This window comes from Lathyrus oleraceus, chromosome 4, assembly GCF_024323335.1.
Source record: "Lathyrus oleraceus cultivar Zhongwan6 chromosome 4, CAAS_Psat_ZW6_1.0, whole genome shotgun sequence".
Classification (NCBI taxonomy): domain Eukaryota; kingdom Viridiplantae; phylum Streptophyta; class Magnoliopsida; order Fabales; family Fabaceae; genus Lathyrus; species Lathyrus oleraceus.
The window spans coordinates 33,678,070-33,692,982 of NC_066582.1; the positions used below are offsets into that span (position 1 = coordinate 33,678,070).

The 14,913-nt window shown below is 35.2% G+C and overlaps 1 protein-coding gene and 1 long non-coding RNA gene across 2 annotated transcripts; one reads left to right on the forward strand and one right to left on the reverse strand.

The window, feature by feature from the left end:
- The first annotated feature begins 442 nt into the window (after nucleotides 1-442).
- On the forward strand, nucleotides 443-2,355 carry LOC127138637 (heat shock factor protein HSF30). Its single transcript, XM_051065124.1, has 2 exons — nucleotides 443-1,024; nucleotides 1,289-2,355. Exons 1-2 carry the CDS (start codon nucleotides 557-559, stop codon nucleotides 2,075-2,077), a joined length of 1,257 nt encoding a protein of 418 aa, XP_050921081.1. The 5' UTR covers nucleotides 443-556; the 3' UTR covers nucleotides 2,078-2,355.
- A 1,857-nt stretch (nucleotides 2,356-4,212) lies between these two features.
- On the reverse strand, nucleotides 4,213-7,287 carry LOC127135133 (uncharacterized). The gene is made up of 3 exons (XR_007808433.1): nucleotides 6,735-7,287; nucleotides 5,775-6,564; nucleotides 4,213-5,694 (listed from the first exon to the last, which is right to left on the reverse strand). It is a non-coding gene; the product is annotated as an uncharacterized LOC127135133 (long non-coding RNA).
- Nucleotides 7,288-14,913: the final 7,626 nt, after the last annotated feature.

Genomic DNA, 14,913 nt, shown 5'->3' on the forward strand with positions numbered 1-14,913 from the left:
ATTTTATTTTTATTTAATTAATACTTAAAAAATTAAAAAAAAATTATTATAAAAAATATTAATTTAAAATGCAAAGTTTATATGAAAAAATTAGACTTTAAAAAATAATTTTTAAATTCGTAAAATAAATCAGTTAAATCTAACTAGATCGATTTAATGAATTGAATTAATTGTTTATAAATTAAAAATAAATCAATTTTAAATTTAAAAAAAAAGTTCATTTCGAACTCAAGTCAAATTATAAATGGAACTACTTCTTAACACAGATCGAGACTAGTTGAAGTGAATTCGAAACTCATTTTCAACTTTAATAAACAGGAATAATAATAATAATATTCTATGCAATTTATTTTAAAAAAGCTTCTATTATTTAAGTATTATTTTTAAATATTTAATTACATTTATTTATCATCTATAAATAGAAACGAAGGTTAACGTGTAACTCTTTCCCCCAAAGACATTCACATCTCTACGATTACATTACAGACAAACAGACAGTCAAGCGGCAAAGCAGAGTGACACCGAATTCCACAAAATAAATAAACAAACAAACAAAATGGCGGTGGCTCACGGTGGATGCGACGGTGAAATCGGTGGCGTCAGGTCTAACCTAATCCCATCAGTAAAAGCAGAGTTATTCGATGACAGTGCAGGTTCAAGTTCACCTGGTTACGACGACGTTTTAAGCGAAAGAAAAGACTCAGTCGTAACGGAAGAAGAAGGTGCTACAGCTTCTCACGCTATTCACATCAAAGAAGAAGTTGCTGAAGACGACGGTGCTAACGCTTCGTCTTCGATGGAGTTTCCAAAACCAATGGCAGGGTTGCACGAGGTTGGTCCACCGCCGTTTCTCAAGAAGACGTATGAAATGGTGGAGGATCCCGAAACCGACCCGATTGTTTCGTGGAGCGGTTCTCGTGATAGTTTCATTGTTTGGGATTATCATGAATTCTCCAAAGTTCTTCTTCCCAAATATTTTAAGCACAATAATTTCTCTAGCTTCATTCGCCAGCTCAACACCTATGTAAGTAAAAAATTCTAACCATCTTCATATTTTTATTTTAATGTAAACGAAGTACTAATAATCCCAAACACGACTCCGACAATGACACATACAACAATGGTAATAAATTTTAAAAATAAATAAATTAAATACGGTGCAGATGACCGACACAGACACGACGAGGTGTCTGTGCTACATATATTGATTTTTGTCCGTTGAATTGAGATTTACAGATAATCTTAATATTTTTTAACTATTGGTTTTTATGAATCTGTTCACAAGCAGGGGTTTAGGAAGATTGATTCAGACCGATGGGAGTTTGCAAATGAAGGGTTTAAAGGAGGGAAGAAGCATTTGTTGAAGACCATAAGAAGGAGAAGTAAGTATAACAAACTACATCAAGGAGGATTCAATTTGATGACACCAGGTGTTGAATCTGAAGTAGAGAAACTTAAGAAGGACCAAAACATGTTGAAATTGGAAATTCTGAAACTAAGGCAGCAACAAGAGAATTCAAATATTCAACTCACAAATGTTAATGAGCGGGTTCGGCGTGCTGAGATGAAGCAATATCAAATGATATATTTCCTCACAAAAATGGCTAGAAAGCCGGTGTTTATGGATCAGTTAATTCAGAAGATGAAGCGGAAAAAAGAGGTTGATGGTGGTATAGATATGGTTAAAAGGCCTAGATTACTTGGAACACAAGGTACTAGTGTTGATTATAGGCCTCAAGGTCGAGAACAGTTTGATACTTTGCAGACTGAATTGAATGGACTTTTTACTGAAAATGTGAACATTGGTAGAATGGAACCACCGGTTTCTGATCCATTGGAGAATGGATTCGTTAGCTCTTTACATGAAATGAGGGCTTGCGGTGATTCTAGACAAAGTGCGCAAGATGTTTCTTCTGCTTATCATGTTATGTCAGAGAAATTATTGAGTGAAAATTCTGTTGTTGATGAAGAAATGGATGTGAATGACTCTAATATCTATCTTGAGTTAGAGGATTTGATTAGTAAACCAACGGATTGGGGTGGATCTGCTAGTGGTTTGGTTGGACAAACTAGTTGAATCTCTTACCAATCTCTTACCAAATGTTTTCAAATGGTGAGCTTGGGTTGAACCTTACTTTTGTGTTCATATAGTTTAGTTGCTTGAAGTCATATATTAGCATGTTTTAGGTAGCTAAACAAACCTCTTATAATGTATAGTGATGGTAAATAGTGTGTAAGTTTTAAATGTAATGTACAGTAATGGTAAGTAGTGTGTGAAATGTAATGTACAGTAATAGTAAGTAGTGTGTGAGTTGTAAATGTAATATAGAAAAATGTATACTTGCAGTTTCTGTTTCTTGTTGTGTTTCCAATGGAGGTATATGCACCTTAACTCATGAAAGATACTAAACTACTAAAATAAAAGAAATTACAATTAAATAATTAGAATCAACCAATTTCAACATTATAGCGAAAGGCTTAACAACGGTCTTTAGTAAGAGAGAGCATGGAATAAGTGATCCTTCATGCATAACAAAGTATTTTTATGTAAGACACATCTTTCTTCACATAGACATTTTAACCGTTCACATTTAAGTATTCAAAATTTATTTTCATTCTTTATTTTTATTCTCTTACTAACTTGACATTGTAGTGTTAATTTTGTAGGTCAATCTCTCTACACTGCATTGAAATTTGCTTCAATGATCTAAGATCTCATTGCACCATTTTACCAACCATAGTTCCTAAGCAAAACATTGACGCTCTCAGTGAGAGTCGATTTCTGATTCATACGAATTTTGCACATAACAATTGTTTCTCCATAGGAGATTCAGATCTCCGATTCTTTCCTTACGAATTCTGATCTCTTCTCGAATAATTGAATATTGAATTCTTGAAGTTATGGTGATTTAAATGTAACTTGATATGCCAAAGTCGCCACTACAACTTCTGAAGCTAGTAAAATTCATCTTCCTCCACCAGATATGTCCTAGTAACTTCTCACTCCATTCCAACGCCGTAAGATTTGGCTCTAATAATCAATCAAGGATTTCAAGTTTTTCCAACCACTCATCCTTCACCTCCTCCTTATTAAGGTGAAACTTCAAATCAATCCTCTTTATAACCTCTGGTACCTAGACAAGAGATGGTTCTCAGGATCTAACTACGACAAGTCAATCTAGGCATGTAGGGACTACATACACTAGAAAAACTTCCAATTCATATAGACAAGATCTTGAGAATTAAAGAAACTTTAAATTATGCCCTTCTATGAGATATCAACATATGAGACACGGTTTCAAATGACGGTCCCTTCGCAATACCAGAGTGAATCCCGGCCAAACCGGCCACGCAACATGAAATTACTCCACGATCTCCAGACTATAACCCAAGTTAGAGGACACCAGACTCCTCCTTATTGCTCTATGTTTGTACGAAGAATTCGATTTGCAGGCTTTCAATGGCACGATGACTCGTCCCTAGGAGTTAGTTGAAATGATGCTTACTTTAGGAGAAGGGAAAGACACCATGACACTCAATTTACAAATCTTGGTGGTTCCTTGTAAAAGCGTATAGAACTGCATCCTATATAGACCTTTCACAGTTGGATGTGCTAACTTTCCTAGTACACCTCAAGTTGAAGTACCAAAATGTGCATGATGAACTAGTGACAGTGTGTATCAATCTGTTAGGAGCTCAAAGGATACACAAGGACCTGAAACACGATAAGAGCAGAAAGGAAGAGAAAAATACTATGGAGATTAATGTGGCATACATCAATAGGGGTTCCTACACGACAAAAGAGTAAAGGAAGAGGAAAAGACTATGGAGATTAATGTGACATACATCATCATAGGTTCTTAACAGGTACATTCCAAATAACCATAATTGGAAGTTACAGGAAGCGATCACAGATGAAAATTATTGCTCGACACACTAATCTGCCTCAAGGAACCAGAGAAAAATAAGTAGTGGTAATCCCATTTAGTTAAATTTTCCCTTGTTTCATGTGTAAATTGCAAATTACTGCAATGCTATAATGAAATTTCTTTAAGCAAGAGTAAATATGTTTTCTCTAAAAATTTGTTTTCCTTGTGGTCATAAAGGATAATATAATCTCCAAGGTAAACGATCAAAGCAATAAAAAACCCACGAAAAATAATGATGCAACGCTGTCACAAATACTCCAAGTTTACAAAGAAGAAATCCAAACAACATAATGCAAGTGCACGATTAAAGCCATAGACCACAAAGTGGCAATAAAGGTCTTACCCCCTTTTGGTAGACAATCATTCCAAAGGTAAATGTGAGTCCCTACCATGCCAACCTTGAACTAGGTTTTCATCTAGAGGTAAGGAATGGTTATCGATCCTTCGCTGGGAACAACTCCAAAGACTTTCAATGAAACTTCGAGTACAATCTCAGAAAACAAGATCCCTCCCGTAGAGAAGAACTCAAGATTTAACACAATAATAAGTCACAAAAAATATGTATATACTGCCAAGTATGAACCACAAGGTCTACATATTAACCAAATGAAAGCCAATTCATATAAAAAAAGAAGAATGGGCAAGGAGGGCCACACATCCAAATGATCCCCTAGAGATACCAACTTTCCATCCTCTATCATTTGGTCAGGACAAACTTGTTCTCGTGAAATAGGCCCAGTGGGATAAAATATTCCACCTGTTGCAAAGAATTTTTAAAAGGCTCGGGTGTAATAGAGTAACTCTTCTCCACTGACTTCCCATACTTCTTAGCCAATGCAAGATTCTCAAGACGCAGCTCACAAAGACCATCTTCAACCTACTTTCGACCTCTGTGAGACTCCATAAATAATTCAAGATCTTATACCTTTTTGAGGGAAGGATCCAATGCTCGATTTGCTTTAGCAAAAGCAACCTCTGTTGTAGACAATGATGCCTGAGAAGAAGCTAAAGCTTTATTCTTTTTTGTCACTTCTTGCACAAGAAACTTCACTCTCTCAGCCAACAAATCATGGTACCCAAAAGATCCAACGAAAACTTCCATCTTCAAAAATAAGGTAGAAGCCCCTCTTGATATCGGTCTCACTCGATGATGATAACATTGACACGCTCTTGAAGTACCTCTTTCCCCCCAAAAGACAATTAGACAACAAGACTTTCCCTAACTCAACAACATGAAAAACGAAGATGGTCGATGACTGACACATATAATAGGCCGAATTTGACAATTCCTCTTGAAGAACGTTCTCGACTTAGTTTGAGAAATAGGAGTAATCTTCTTCAAAGACGGAGGCCCAAAACTCCCAGGCCGTCAGAGGACCAGGGCAAACCAAAAGCGTATGAGGCAACAAGATCGTAATTGATGCAAATCATCTTGCATGACTCAGTATCCTTATCTTCAATGCTAATAGACGAGGACGCTTAAAAAATAAACTTCTACTTGAGGCACTTCTAGTTCAGGACTAAGGTCCAAACTTCCCCCATTTTTAAGATGTGATGAACTCATAACATTTTCCACCATAACCTGGTAATATAAATCCTGGATGCCACCTGCGCTAGAGTAGGCGTGACCTGATTAACAAAGTAGTAAGGGCCTTTGTTGTCAAACCCCTTGAAGTGGTAGGAATATTGGTAGCACCTTCTCTGGGAGGGATAAGTCAAGGAGTCCTCATCATTTGTTGCATTGTTTTATCACATTTCATGTTATCTATAAGATAAGAATAAACAAGTTACAAAAGAAATAATAAAAAGAACATTCAAAAGGAGAAGATTCCCCTTCTCACTCACCAAAGATAACCTTCATGGCTGCTTTCGAGCCGATATCCACTAGCAGTAGCGTCTCGAGGTACCACTTCAGCTATTTATTCGATATTGCATCAAGAGGAAAAATTCCCACGGAATAATCTAGATCCTCAAAGAAGGATACCAACTGCTTCTTCAGAAAAACATCTTCTTGAGATGAATCGTCCTTCCTGTAAATATAAGACTCAAAGTTTGACAAGAACTTGGAAATTATGTTCGAGCTTTGGTAAGGCGACTTGGGATCTATATATCATATTATAGTGTGAGCTTCTTTGTTGATGGGAGTGGCAAGAAATAATTGATTCTTGAAGTGATTCATATTATCCTAGTAAATATCAAACATCCTAGTGCATTATCGAAGAGATAACAAGATCCATCCTTTAGCTCAACACCCGAGCTAGGATGAGGTTAAAAAGAGGACACAAGAGCATCAAGGTCGACACACTATTCTTATATTCACAATATTGAAATACTTTTATGCATGCCCGACTCATTGGATGCAATTGTGAAAGGGAAATTAAAAGGTGGTTAAGAATACCGATCTCGAACTCATTAAAAGGGAGACAAAGGCCTATCTAAGAAAATAAATACTCGTGAAAAGGAATGCCACACCCGTCATACTTGCCACATACCATCTTATCTTTTTCAAGAATAAGCACTCCTCAATCAGACAAAGGTTCCACCTTGGTAAAATCATGGTCCAAACCACCCTCACCAACGAAAGTAGAGATGACATCCAACATCTTCTGAAGGGGAATCTCCATTATGAAGAAAACTGTTAATACAAAAAAGGCATATATGAAAAAAATAACACAATACACATTCAAGGGTAAAAATTCAGCGCTCTATTTATACATGTCAATAACAGAAGCCTGAACACCATAAACCCATTTTCTAGAAACCTTAATAAAGAAATTAGAAGTAGAAATAAGGGACAACACATACCTTATCTTAAAGAAGTATAGTTGATCATCTGCATGTTACAGGTACCCCCAAATGAAATATTGCAGATGAATAGTAATTGGAAATCAATGCAAAAGAGCTCGCAAGAAAGAAGGAAGTTGATGATATAGAAGTGGAAGTACTTCAACAGTTCGCAAATGATAAAAAAGGGAAAAATACATTTTAGAGGGGAAACATTAATGGTGTTAAGTACCTAACTCAAACACTGTAAAATGGATTGACACCCCCTTGAAGTCATAAATAATAGGGAAATGCATATCGAAGAACTCATCCTGAAAGTCAGCTAGGACCGCCATGTTAACCATCTCTTCTTTAGAATATGTTCTATTATAACGTCCCCTTCACTGCCCCGAGCTAGACATACTTATGCTCTTGCAGAAGGAAATCACCTTCTCCTCAACTGTATAAAGGAATTAAAATATTCAAATCCCAAATGTTTTGAAGAATTTTCCGCCATTAGTAATCTTGTCTGTCCATGGAAAGAACAAGGTAAAATGAAATAATATTAATACTTGAATTGGAACTTCTATTGCAACTGGAAAACATTAATAATTCTATAAGGTTATAACCAATTTCCTATTCAACCGCCTCACATTTGTTTCGAAATATATCACTTAAAAAAGCCTAATGCAATGTCAGTGGATGGTTGTCCCAAGACCGTACTTTTCCCACACTATAATAATAACAATAATAGCAATGGAACAATAATATCTTTGTTGTAAATGAATAAATAGAAAAATTATTATTATTACAATCTCACCAGCAAAAGGTTTCTAAACTCTCTCTTGGATTTTTTTTCTCAAAAGGTTTTCTCTCAAATTCATTGAGTTGTTGTTATTGGTGAAGATTTAAAATGAAGAACGAAGGTGGCTTTAATAGTAGTGAAACTTGATGAGTAATGACTATAATTAATAGATAGGTTTTCTCCTTTTGCTACATATTTCCTTTAATCACATTTACTAAATTGATTTCCTAATCCTTCACTCTTTCTCCACCTAACGAGGAAAAACTTATCAATCTCCCCCTTCCGATTTAGGTGGATGACTCCAACAGTCTAACAACTCTCCTACATTACTCATACTTGTCTTTAGGTAAGGACTTGGTAATCATATATGAACAATTGTCATATGTATGAATTTTCTCAAGTTGTAATTGCTTGGAATCCAACATATCACATATCCAGTGATATCACACATCAATATGGTTTGATCTTAAGTGAAAATTTAAATTCTTGCTCAAGTGGATTGCACTCTGACTATCACATTGCATGACATAGTTATTTTGTTCTTTCCCTAATTCATGCAAGAAACATTTAATCCATAACATTTGTTTACAAGCTTCTGTTGTTGCAATGAATTCTGCCTATGTGGTAGACAAAGTAACACACTTTTGTAGCTTTGACTGCCATGATACAACTCCCTTTGAAAATGTAATCAAGAATCTAGAATTTGATTTCCTAGAATCAATATCTCCCGCTGTATCTACATATGTGTATTAAATTAGTCCAGGTTTTCTACTTTTAAAGCATAAACTCATTTTGGAAGTTCCTCTAAGATATCGCAAGGTCCTATTCACAGCATTCCAATGCTCCTTTCCTGAATTGGCCAAAAATCTACTAACAACACCAACCACATGTGTTATATTTGTTCGTGTACATACCATTGCATACATCAAGCTTCCAACAACTGAAGCATATGGAACCGTGTTCATTTCCTTCTTTTCAATTTCACTTGTGGGTCTCTGCTTGAACAAAGACAAAAATGACTAGCAAGTGGTAGCAACTGGCTTTGCCTTTTCCATGTGAAACCATTTTAATACCTTATTAATATACTTTTCTTGTGATAGCCACAACTTGTGTTCCTTTCGATCACGACGAATGGATATACCAATAATATGTATTGTCGGTCCCAAGTCTTTCTTAGCAAAATACTTCTTCAGTCTAGTCTTTAACTTGATGATCTTCTCACTATTTTGTCATACAATCAACATACAAGAGTAGTATGATGAACTCGTCATCATCAAATCTTTTCACAAACACTCGATGAATATAACTAGTCCTTCAGTATCCATGATCAATCATGAAGGAATCAAACTTCTTGTACCATTGACGTGATGCCTGCTTAAGTCCGTATAAACTCTTTTATAGTTGACATACCAAGTTTTCTCTGCCTTTGAAATTGAATCCCTCTGGCTGCTCCATGTAAATTTCTTCTTCTAAATCACCATGAAGAAATGCAATCTTCACATCTAGTTGTTCCACATCTAGATTCAAACTTGCAGCCAAACCATGCACTACCCTGATTGATGACATATTAACCACAGGTGAAAAAATATCTTCAAATTCAATGCCTTTCTTTTGACTAAAGCCTTTCACGACTAATCTCGCCTTGTATCTGGGTCGTGAGTTATTCTCCTCAGCATTTAACATGTACATCCATTTATTTTTTAGTGCTCTTTTACCTTTCGGTAAATATACCAACTTATATGTCAGGTTCTCATGCAAGTTTCATACCCCAATTTTTTCTCTCATGCAAGTTTTGGGTTTATAAACAGACCGGTTGAATCAATTTCAAATGTGAGTAAACTTAACGAATAAAATATTTCAAGATCGAGCCTGCAGCTGTCAGTTTTATTTACCTACGATACGCGTAGTTTAACCTGACATGGTCGTTTTAATTTTTCTGTGTCGTTTGTGCTCACATTTCGATATGCCTGAGCCTTTTCAACCGAGAATTTTTTATTTCAAAATTCGATCTTTATATGTCTGTTTTTCAAAATTTTATTTCGCACAGATCATTATAGTGCATTCATTTTATTTTTTTGAGCTTTTTTGCGCTTTGTTTATTTTAATTTCTTTTATTTTATTTTTGTCAAGATGTTCAGAAAACTTTAATAGATTAACCGTATATTTCATTTTAATTTTATTATGTTTATTTAATTTGTTTGAATTTTATGCGGGTTAATTGTCTTAAACTCATTTCACACTAAAAATATCTAAAAGGAAATTTTTGGCTTTATTTAAAAATATATAACCCTAATGGATACTTATAAGTACTGAATTAATTGGATGAGAAAGGGATCAACACTAATAACCCACATGAAGCTTATTTCAGAAGGATATGTCACTTTTTTGAAATATCAAGAGGGTAGTGGATCCATTGAAAAAGAAAAAAAGTTAAAGAAAAACAGAAAAAACACATTTCAGTTGTCTTCTTCTTCGATTAACCGTCTCCCCACCTAATTGTTTCAAACATTTTCTTCCTCAACATACACCCTCCATCCCTCTTCACCGCGCCTCACTCCATTTGTCTACTCTCCCTCCGTTAAAGCTTCCGCCTCCCTTCCATTTCCATCGCCCTCCTTCTTCAACCTCACAAACACCCTTACCTTCCTTGCTGTTGGCGACACCACACTGCTACCTCCCTCGAGCTCTCCATGAAACCGCCTCCAACAACCTCTATTCCGGTCATCCACCAACACAAAAACACAACTGAAAACCACAAGCTAGTTGCAATATAAAATCCACCCTTCAACCACTTGCTGTTTCTCCTTCATCGTGACAACCAAACCTCAAACGGCTAAGACACTCCTCATCTGCCACTGTGCAGACTTTCCAGCTCGAGCTCTGTAAGTTTCCATCCTGTTCGACTTAGACTTACAACCTCATTTACGTTAAATTTGGTTTTGGTTGGTGTTCTTTTTGTTTCTCTCTTATTCACTGTTGTTTCTATTTTGTGTTGTGTTTTTAACTTCGATATCGTATGAGTATGCTTATCTCTGATGCTGGCTGTAGTGAATTCCTAGTTTTGCTTTGACTTTGTAACAATATTGAATATAGTTGGATGATGTGTGTGCGTATGTGCGTGTGTGGTAGTTTTTGCTTCAGTTGTGTTGGATTTTGTTGTAACTATTCTGTAATACGTTGTAATCGAATAATAATAATATGTGCGGGTTACTGCTATTTTACTTACATTTTTGGTTATGTTAAAATCGAGTCGAATTCGTGCCAATACACTATTTGCATAAACGTGTGTCATGCATGGCATATGCTCTGATTCGATTCGGTTGTGATGATCGCATTTTTGCGTTAGCAACACTGTTGATTTCTCTTTCTCTTGCGTGTGACATTTTTGTTGCATTTTGTTTCACATAATTTTGTTATGTTGTAATAACTTTAGGTTACATGATGTTATGTCTTTGCGTGTTAAGGTTCATTTTATTTACGTTTTCGTTTCTTTGAGTCGGTTTTCGTACGTATTTTTGATCCATTTGCGATGATCACGTTAAGCATTAGCAAGTTAATAGTTGATGTTCATTGGTTTGCATGCAACATTTTCAAGTTGGTCGTCGTTACATTTTTATTAGATTTTGTATGCACGTTCGATGGTTTAGCACAACGATAATCCGCACATTTGCTTTTACTAGTTTGTGTTTCGACATGCGACATTTGTTTTCACGATGTTATTTTTTGTTGTGTTTCAATTTATTTGCATGAGCGCATTGTGTGTTAGCAATTTGAAATTCAATTTGTGTTGAGATACAACGATCCAACGTCATTACATTTAAATCATATCTGAATCCTACTTTTGGTAGCTTTGCACGTCTTCGCGTACGCGACATCAATTCGCGTCCTCACATAATGATTTTAATTTGTGCATGTTTCATTTTCATTTACTCTTTAGATTCAATTACAATGAGTGTGTGCTGTAAATATTCTCCATACGCTTATATCTTTTTATCTTGTCGAATGCTTTGTATATATTTGGTTCGATTTACTTGTGGCATTAAGTTACACCTTATGCTAGAGTTCGTGTCATCACGCTAGAATCCGCACTCCCTAGCGATCCCATTCACAACATGTCACGATTCTCACATTTTATTTACTTTTCAAACCATTTTCACACTAACTTTGCTAACATTCCAACTTTTAATCGATTCAAACTATTTTCAAAACCTAGTCAAACCATTTCACAAATCATTTTCCAACTAACGTGATATACCCTCGATCAACATCGAGTTTCTCTTTTCTGAAGCGTTTAATTCTATTCTTAATAAAATTGTTTGAAAAAGGAATAAGGCGAAAGTAATTTCTTCTCTTTTCCCCGAGTATTCGAGGGCTATCCGTACTTGACTTTCGTTAGAATACTTGTCATCGGTTTAAAACACAAAATATTAACCGATTTAGTTTTATCATTATTAGAAGAAAAAGGAATGGGACGGAAGTAATTTCTTCTCTTTTCCCCGAGTATTCGAGGGTTAGCCCTACTTGAGTTTTGTTTAAATACCCGTCTTCCGGTAAAGGACCTACGGATTAATTTGCTTCATAAATTTCATAAAATTCACGTGGAAGAAAAAGGATTAGGGCATAAGAAATTTCTTCTCTCTTCCCCGACTATTTGAGTGATAGCTGTAATTAGCTCTTATTCAAATACTAATCCTCCATTCAAAATAATTCAACACATCAAAATATTTTCTTGTCATCGTGCGATCCTAACTCTTTTTCAAACGAAAGATATTTCGTCTCGAGACGATGCGAAACAACGCTTCATCCACAAATGTTGAGTTGAGATAAGTGACGTTTTCTCGTGAATGTTGATAGCTAGAAATCCATTCAATGTGATGCAAACGCTCACTCCTCCGACATTTTTGGTAAGAAATATTTTCCATTCAATTGCGAAAATGATATATTTCGCTAAAATTGATCCACAACTAAACATTTTTTACCCAGAACTACATATCATTGAGTTCTCCATCGCACCCGAAGATATGTAGGAGTAAGACCCACAATCGTGTCAAACACATTAATAAAAAACCTTTTTTATGACTTTTTTCTTTTTCTTTTTAAAATTTCTTTTAATAACTCGAGAAATCCAAACATTCAAAAGATAGCATTAATGCGCATAACTAACTAAACGGTTCTTATTGAGTACAAATGACGTGAGGGGTGCTAATACCTTTCCCTTGCGTAATTGACTCTTGAATTCGATTTGGTTGTGGCGATCATATCTTAGTCGCTTTTAGGGGTTTTATCGATATTTTCTCATCCCCTCTTTGTGAATAAATAAAGTTTACTTGCGACTTTGTTAGTCCATTTCACGAGCATGCGACGCGCCTCACGAGACCATACTCCTTTTTTCGAGGTACGACAATAAGGATTCAATTTCTTATTGCATTGCTTTCAACCACTCATCTTTGTGATTATCCATCATAAATTCTTCATGAGACTATAGTTCTCCCCCATCAATGAGTAACACAATTTTTGTTGCAGGATATTTGGTTTGCGGTTTAGGTATTCTGGATGACCTTCTTAATTGGGGCTAGTGTTCTTCCTCCTCCTACACACTAGTATAACCTTCTTATTATAGTAGTTCGGTGGATATTAGATTGAGACGCATGTCAGGGACATGTCTCACATCTTTCAATGTTAGGTAACAACCGATGTTTATTTCTAGACAAATATCTCCTTTTCCCATTATTTTGGATGTATTATCATTCCCCATTCTTACATAACCAAAATCACCGCTTATATAAAATGAAAAGAAATTCCTTCGTGATGTTACATGGTCCACAAGAATCCACAATGCAACATGTATCTTGTGATGTCAAATTAACATGACCATAATCACAAACAAAGATTACCTCATTATCTTTAAAATTGTTAGCGACTATATTACTCGCATCACCATTTTCTTGCTGGTCTCTTTTGAGTTTCCTATATTCTCTTTTCATATGCCCTTTCTCATGACAATAATAACATTCTACGTCTTTTTTTGTCCATGATCTTCCTCTAAAATTATCTCTATACTTGCCCCTTGACATGTCTCTATTATTGAATTTCTTGTGGATACTTCTTCTACGATACTCTATGACAAGCGCCTCAGACTCTAACGACATTCTTTGTTCCTTCGGTATTGATTCTTCATTAAACATGCTATCTTTTACTATGTCTAATGTTAGAACACCTTGTGGTGTCGAGTTACTCAATAAAATCACAAGTGTGTCCCAATTGTCTGGAAAGAAACTTAGCAATAACAATGCTTGCAATTAATCTTCAAGCATCATCTTCATATTGGTGAGTTGATTTATTAATCTTTGAAAATCACTCAAGTATTTAGAAACACTCTGAGTTTCTCTGTACTTGAGGTTCACCAATCTCCGAATAATAGAGGTTTTATTTTGGGTTGTCTTTCTCTCATACAAGGTTTCAAGTTTCGTCCATAGTGTGTACGCGACGGTTTCTTGCGCAACATGACGAAATACACTTTGATCAATCCATTGTCGAATTTTTCCAACTGTTTTCCTGCTAATCAAATTCCAATCATCATCTGACTTATCGGCTGATTTCGTTCCTTCATTTTGCAAAGGTTAATACAAATCTTTGCAATAGATTATGTCTTCCATCCCGGACTTTCAAATGGAATAGTTTGAAGAAATTAACTTAATCATTGTTGTTGATGTCGTCGAGGTCGACTCGTCCATTGTGAATAATAGAAGTTAAAATGTACGGTGAACCGAAGCTCTGATACCACATGTTAAAAAAGATATCACTTAAAAACGCCTAATGCAATGTCAGCCGATTGTTATCCTATCACCGTATTTTCCAACACTATCATAATAACAATAATAACAATGGAACAATAATATTTTTATTGTAAATGATAAAATTCAAAAAATATTATTATTACAATCGCAATGGGTTAAACTCTCTTTTGAATTTTTTTTCTCTTATTGAGTTATTGTTATTGGTGATGATATAAAATGAAAAATATGGAGGTGGCTTTTATAATAGTACAACTTGATGAATAATGGCTATAATTAATATAGAAGTTTTCTCCTTTTGCTACGTATTTACTAAATTTATTTTCTAATCTTCATTCCCTCTCCACCTAACGACAAAAAACTTAGCAACATTCTTTACACAATGTCTCCAAATCGGCAAAACTTTCCCACGGGTAAAAGGCTTTACGATGTCGTTATTTTCACGTATCTCCCCCATACTAGAAATTCACTTAAAATTAATAGTCTTTATTCATAATACTGAAAAATATAATTCAAACAACCAAGCTTTGAATTCATTAAACTACTCGTTATAAGGTTGAATTTGATCCTTATAATAATTCACATACCTTTATTTATCCTATTCAAGAGTGTGAATTTCAAA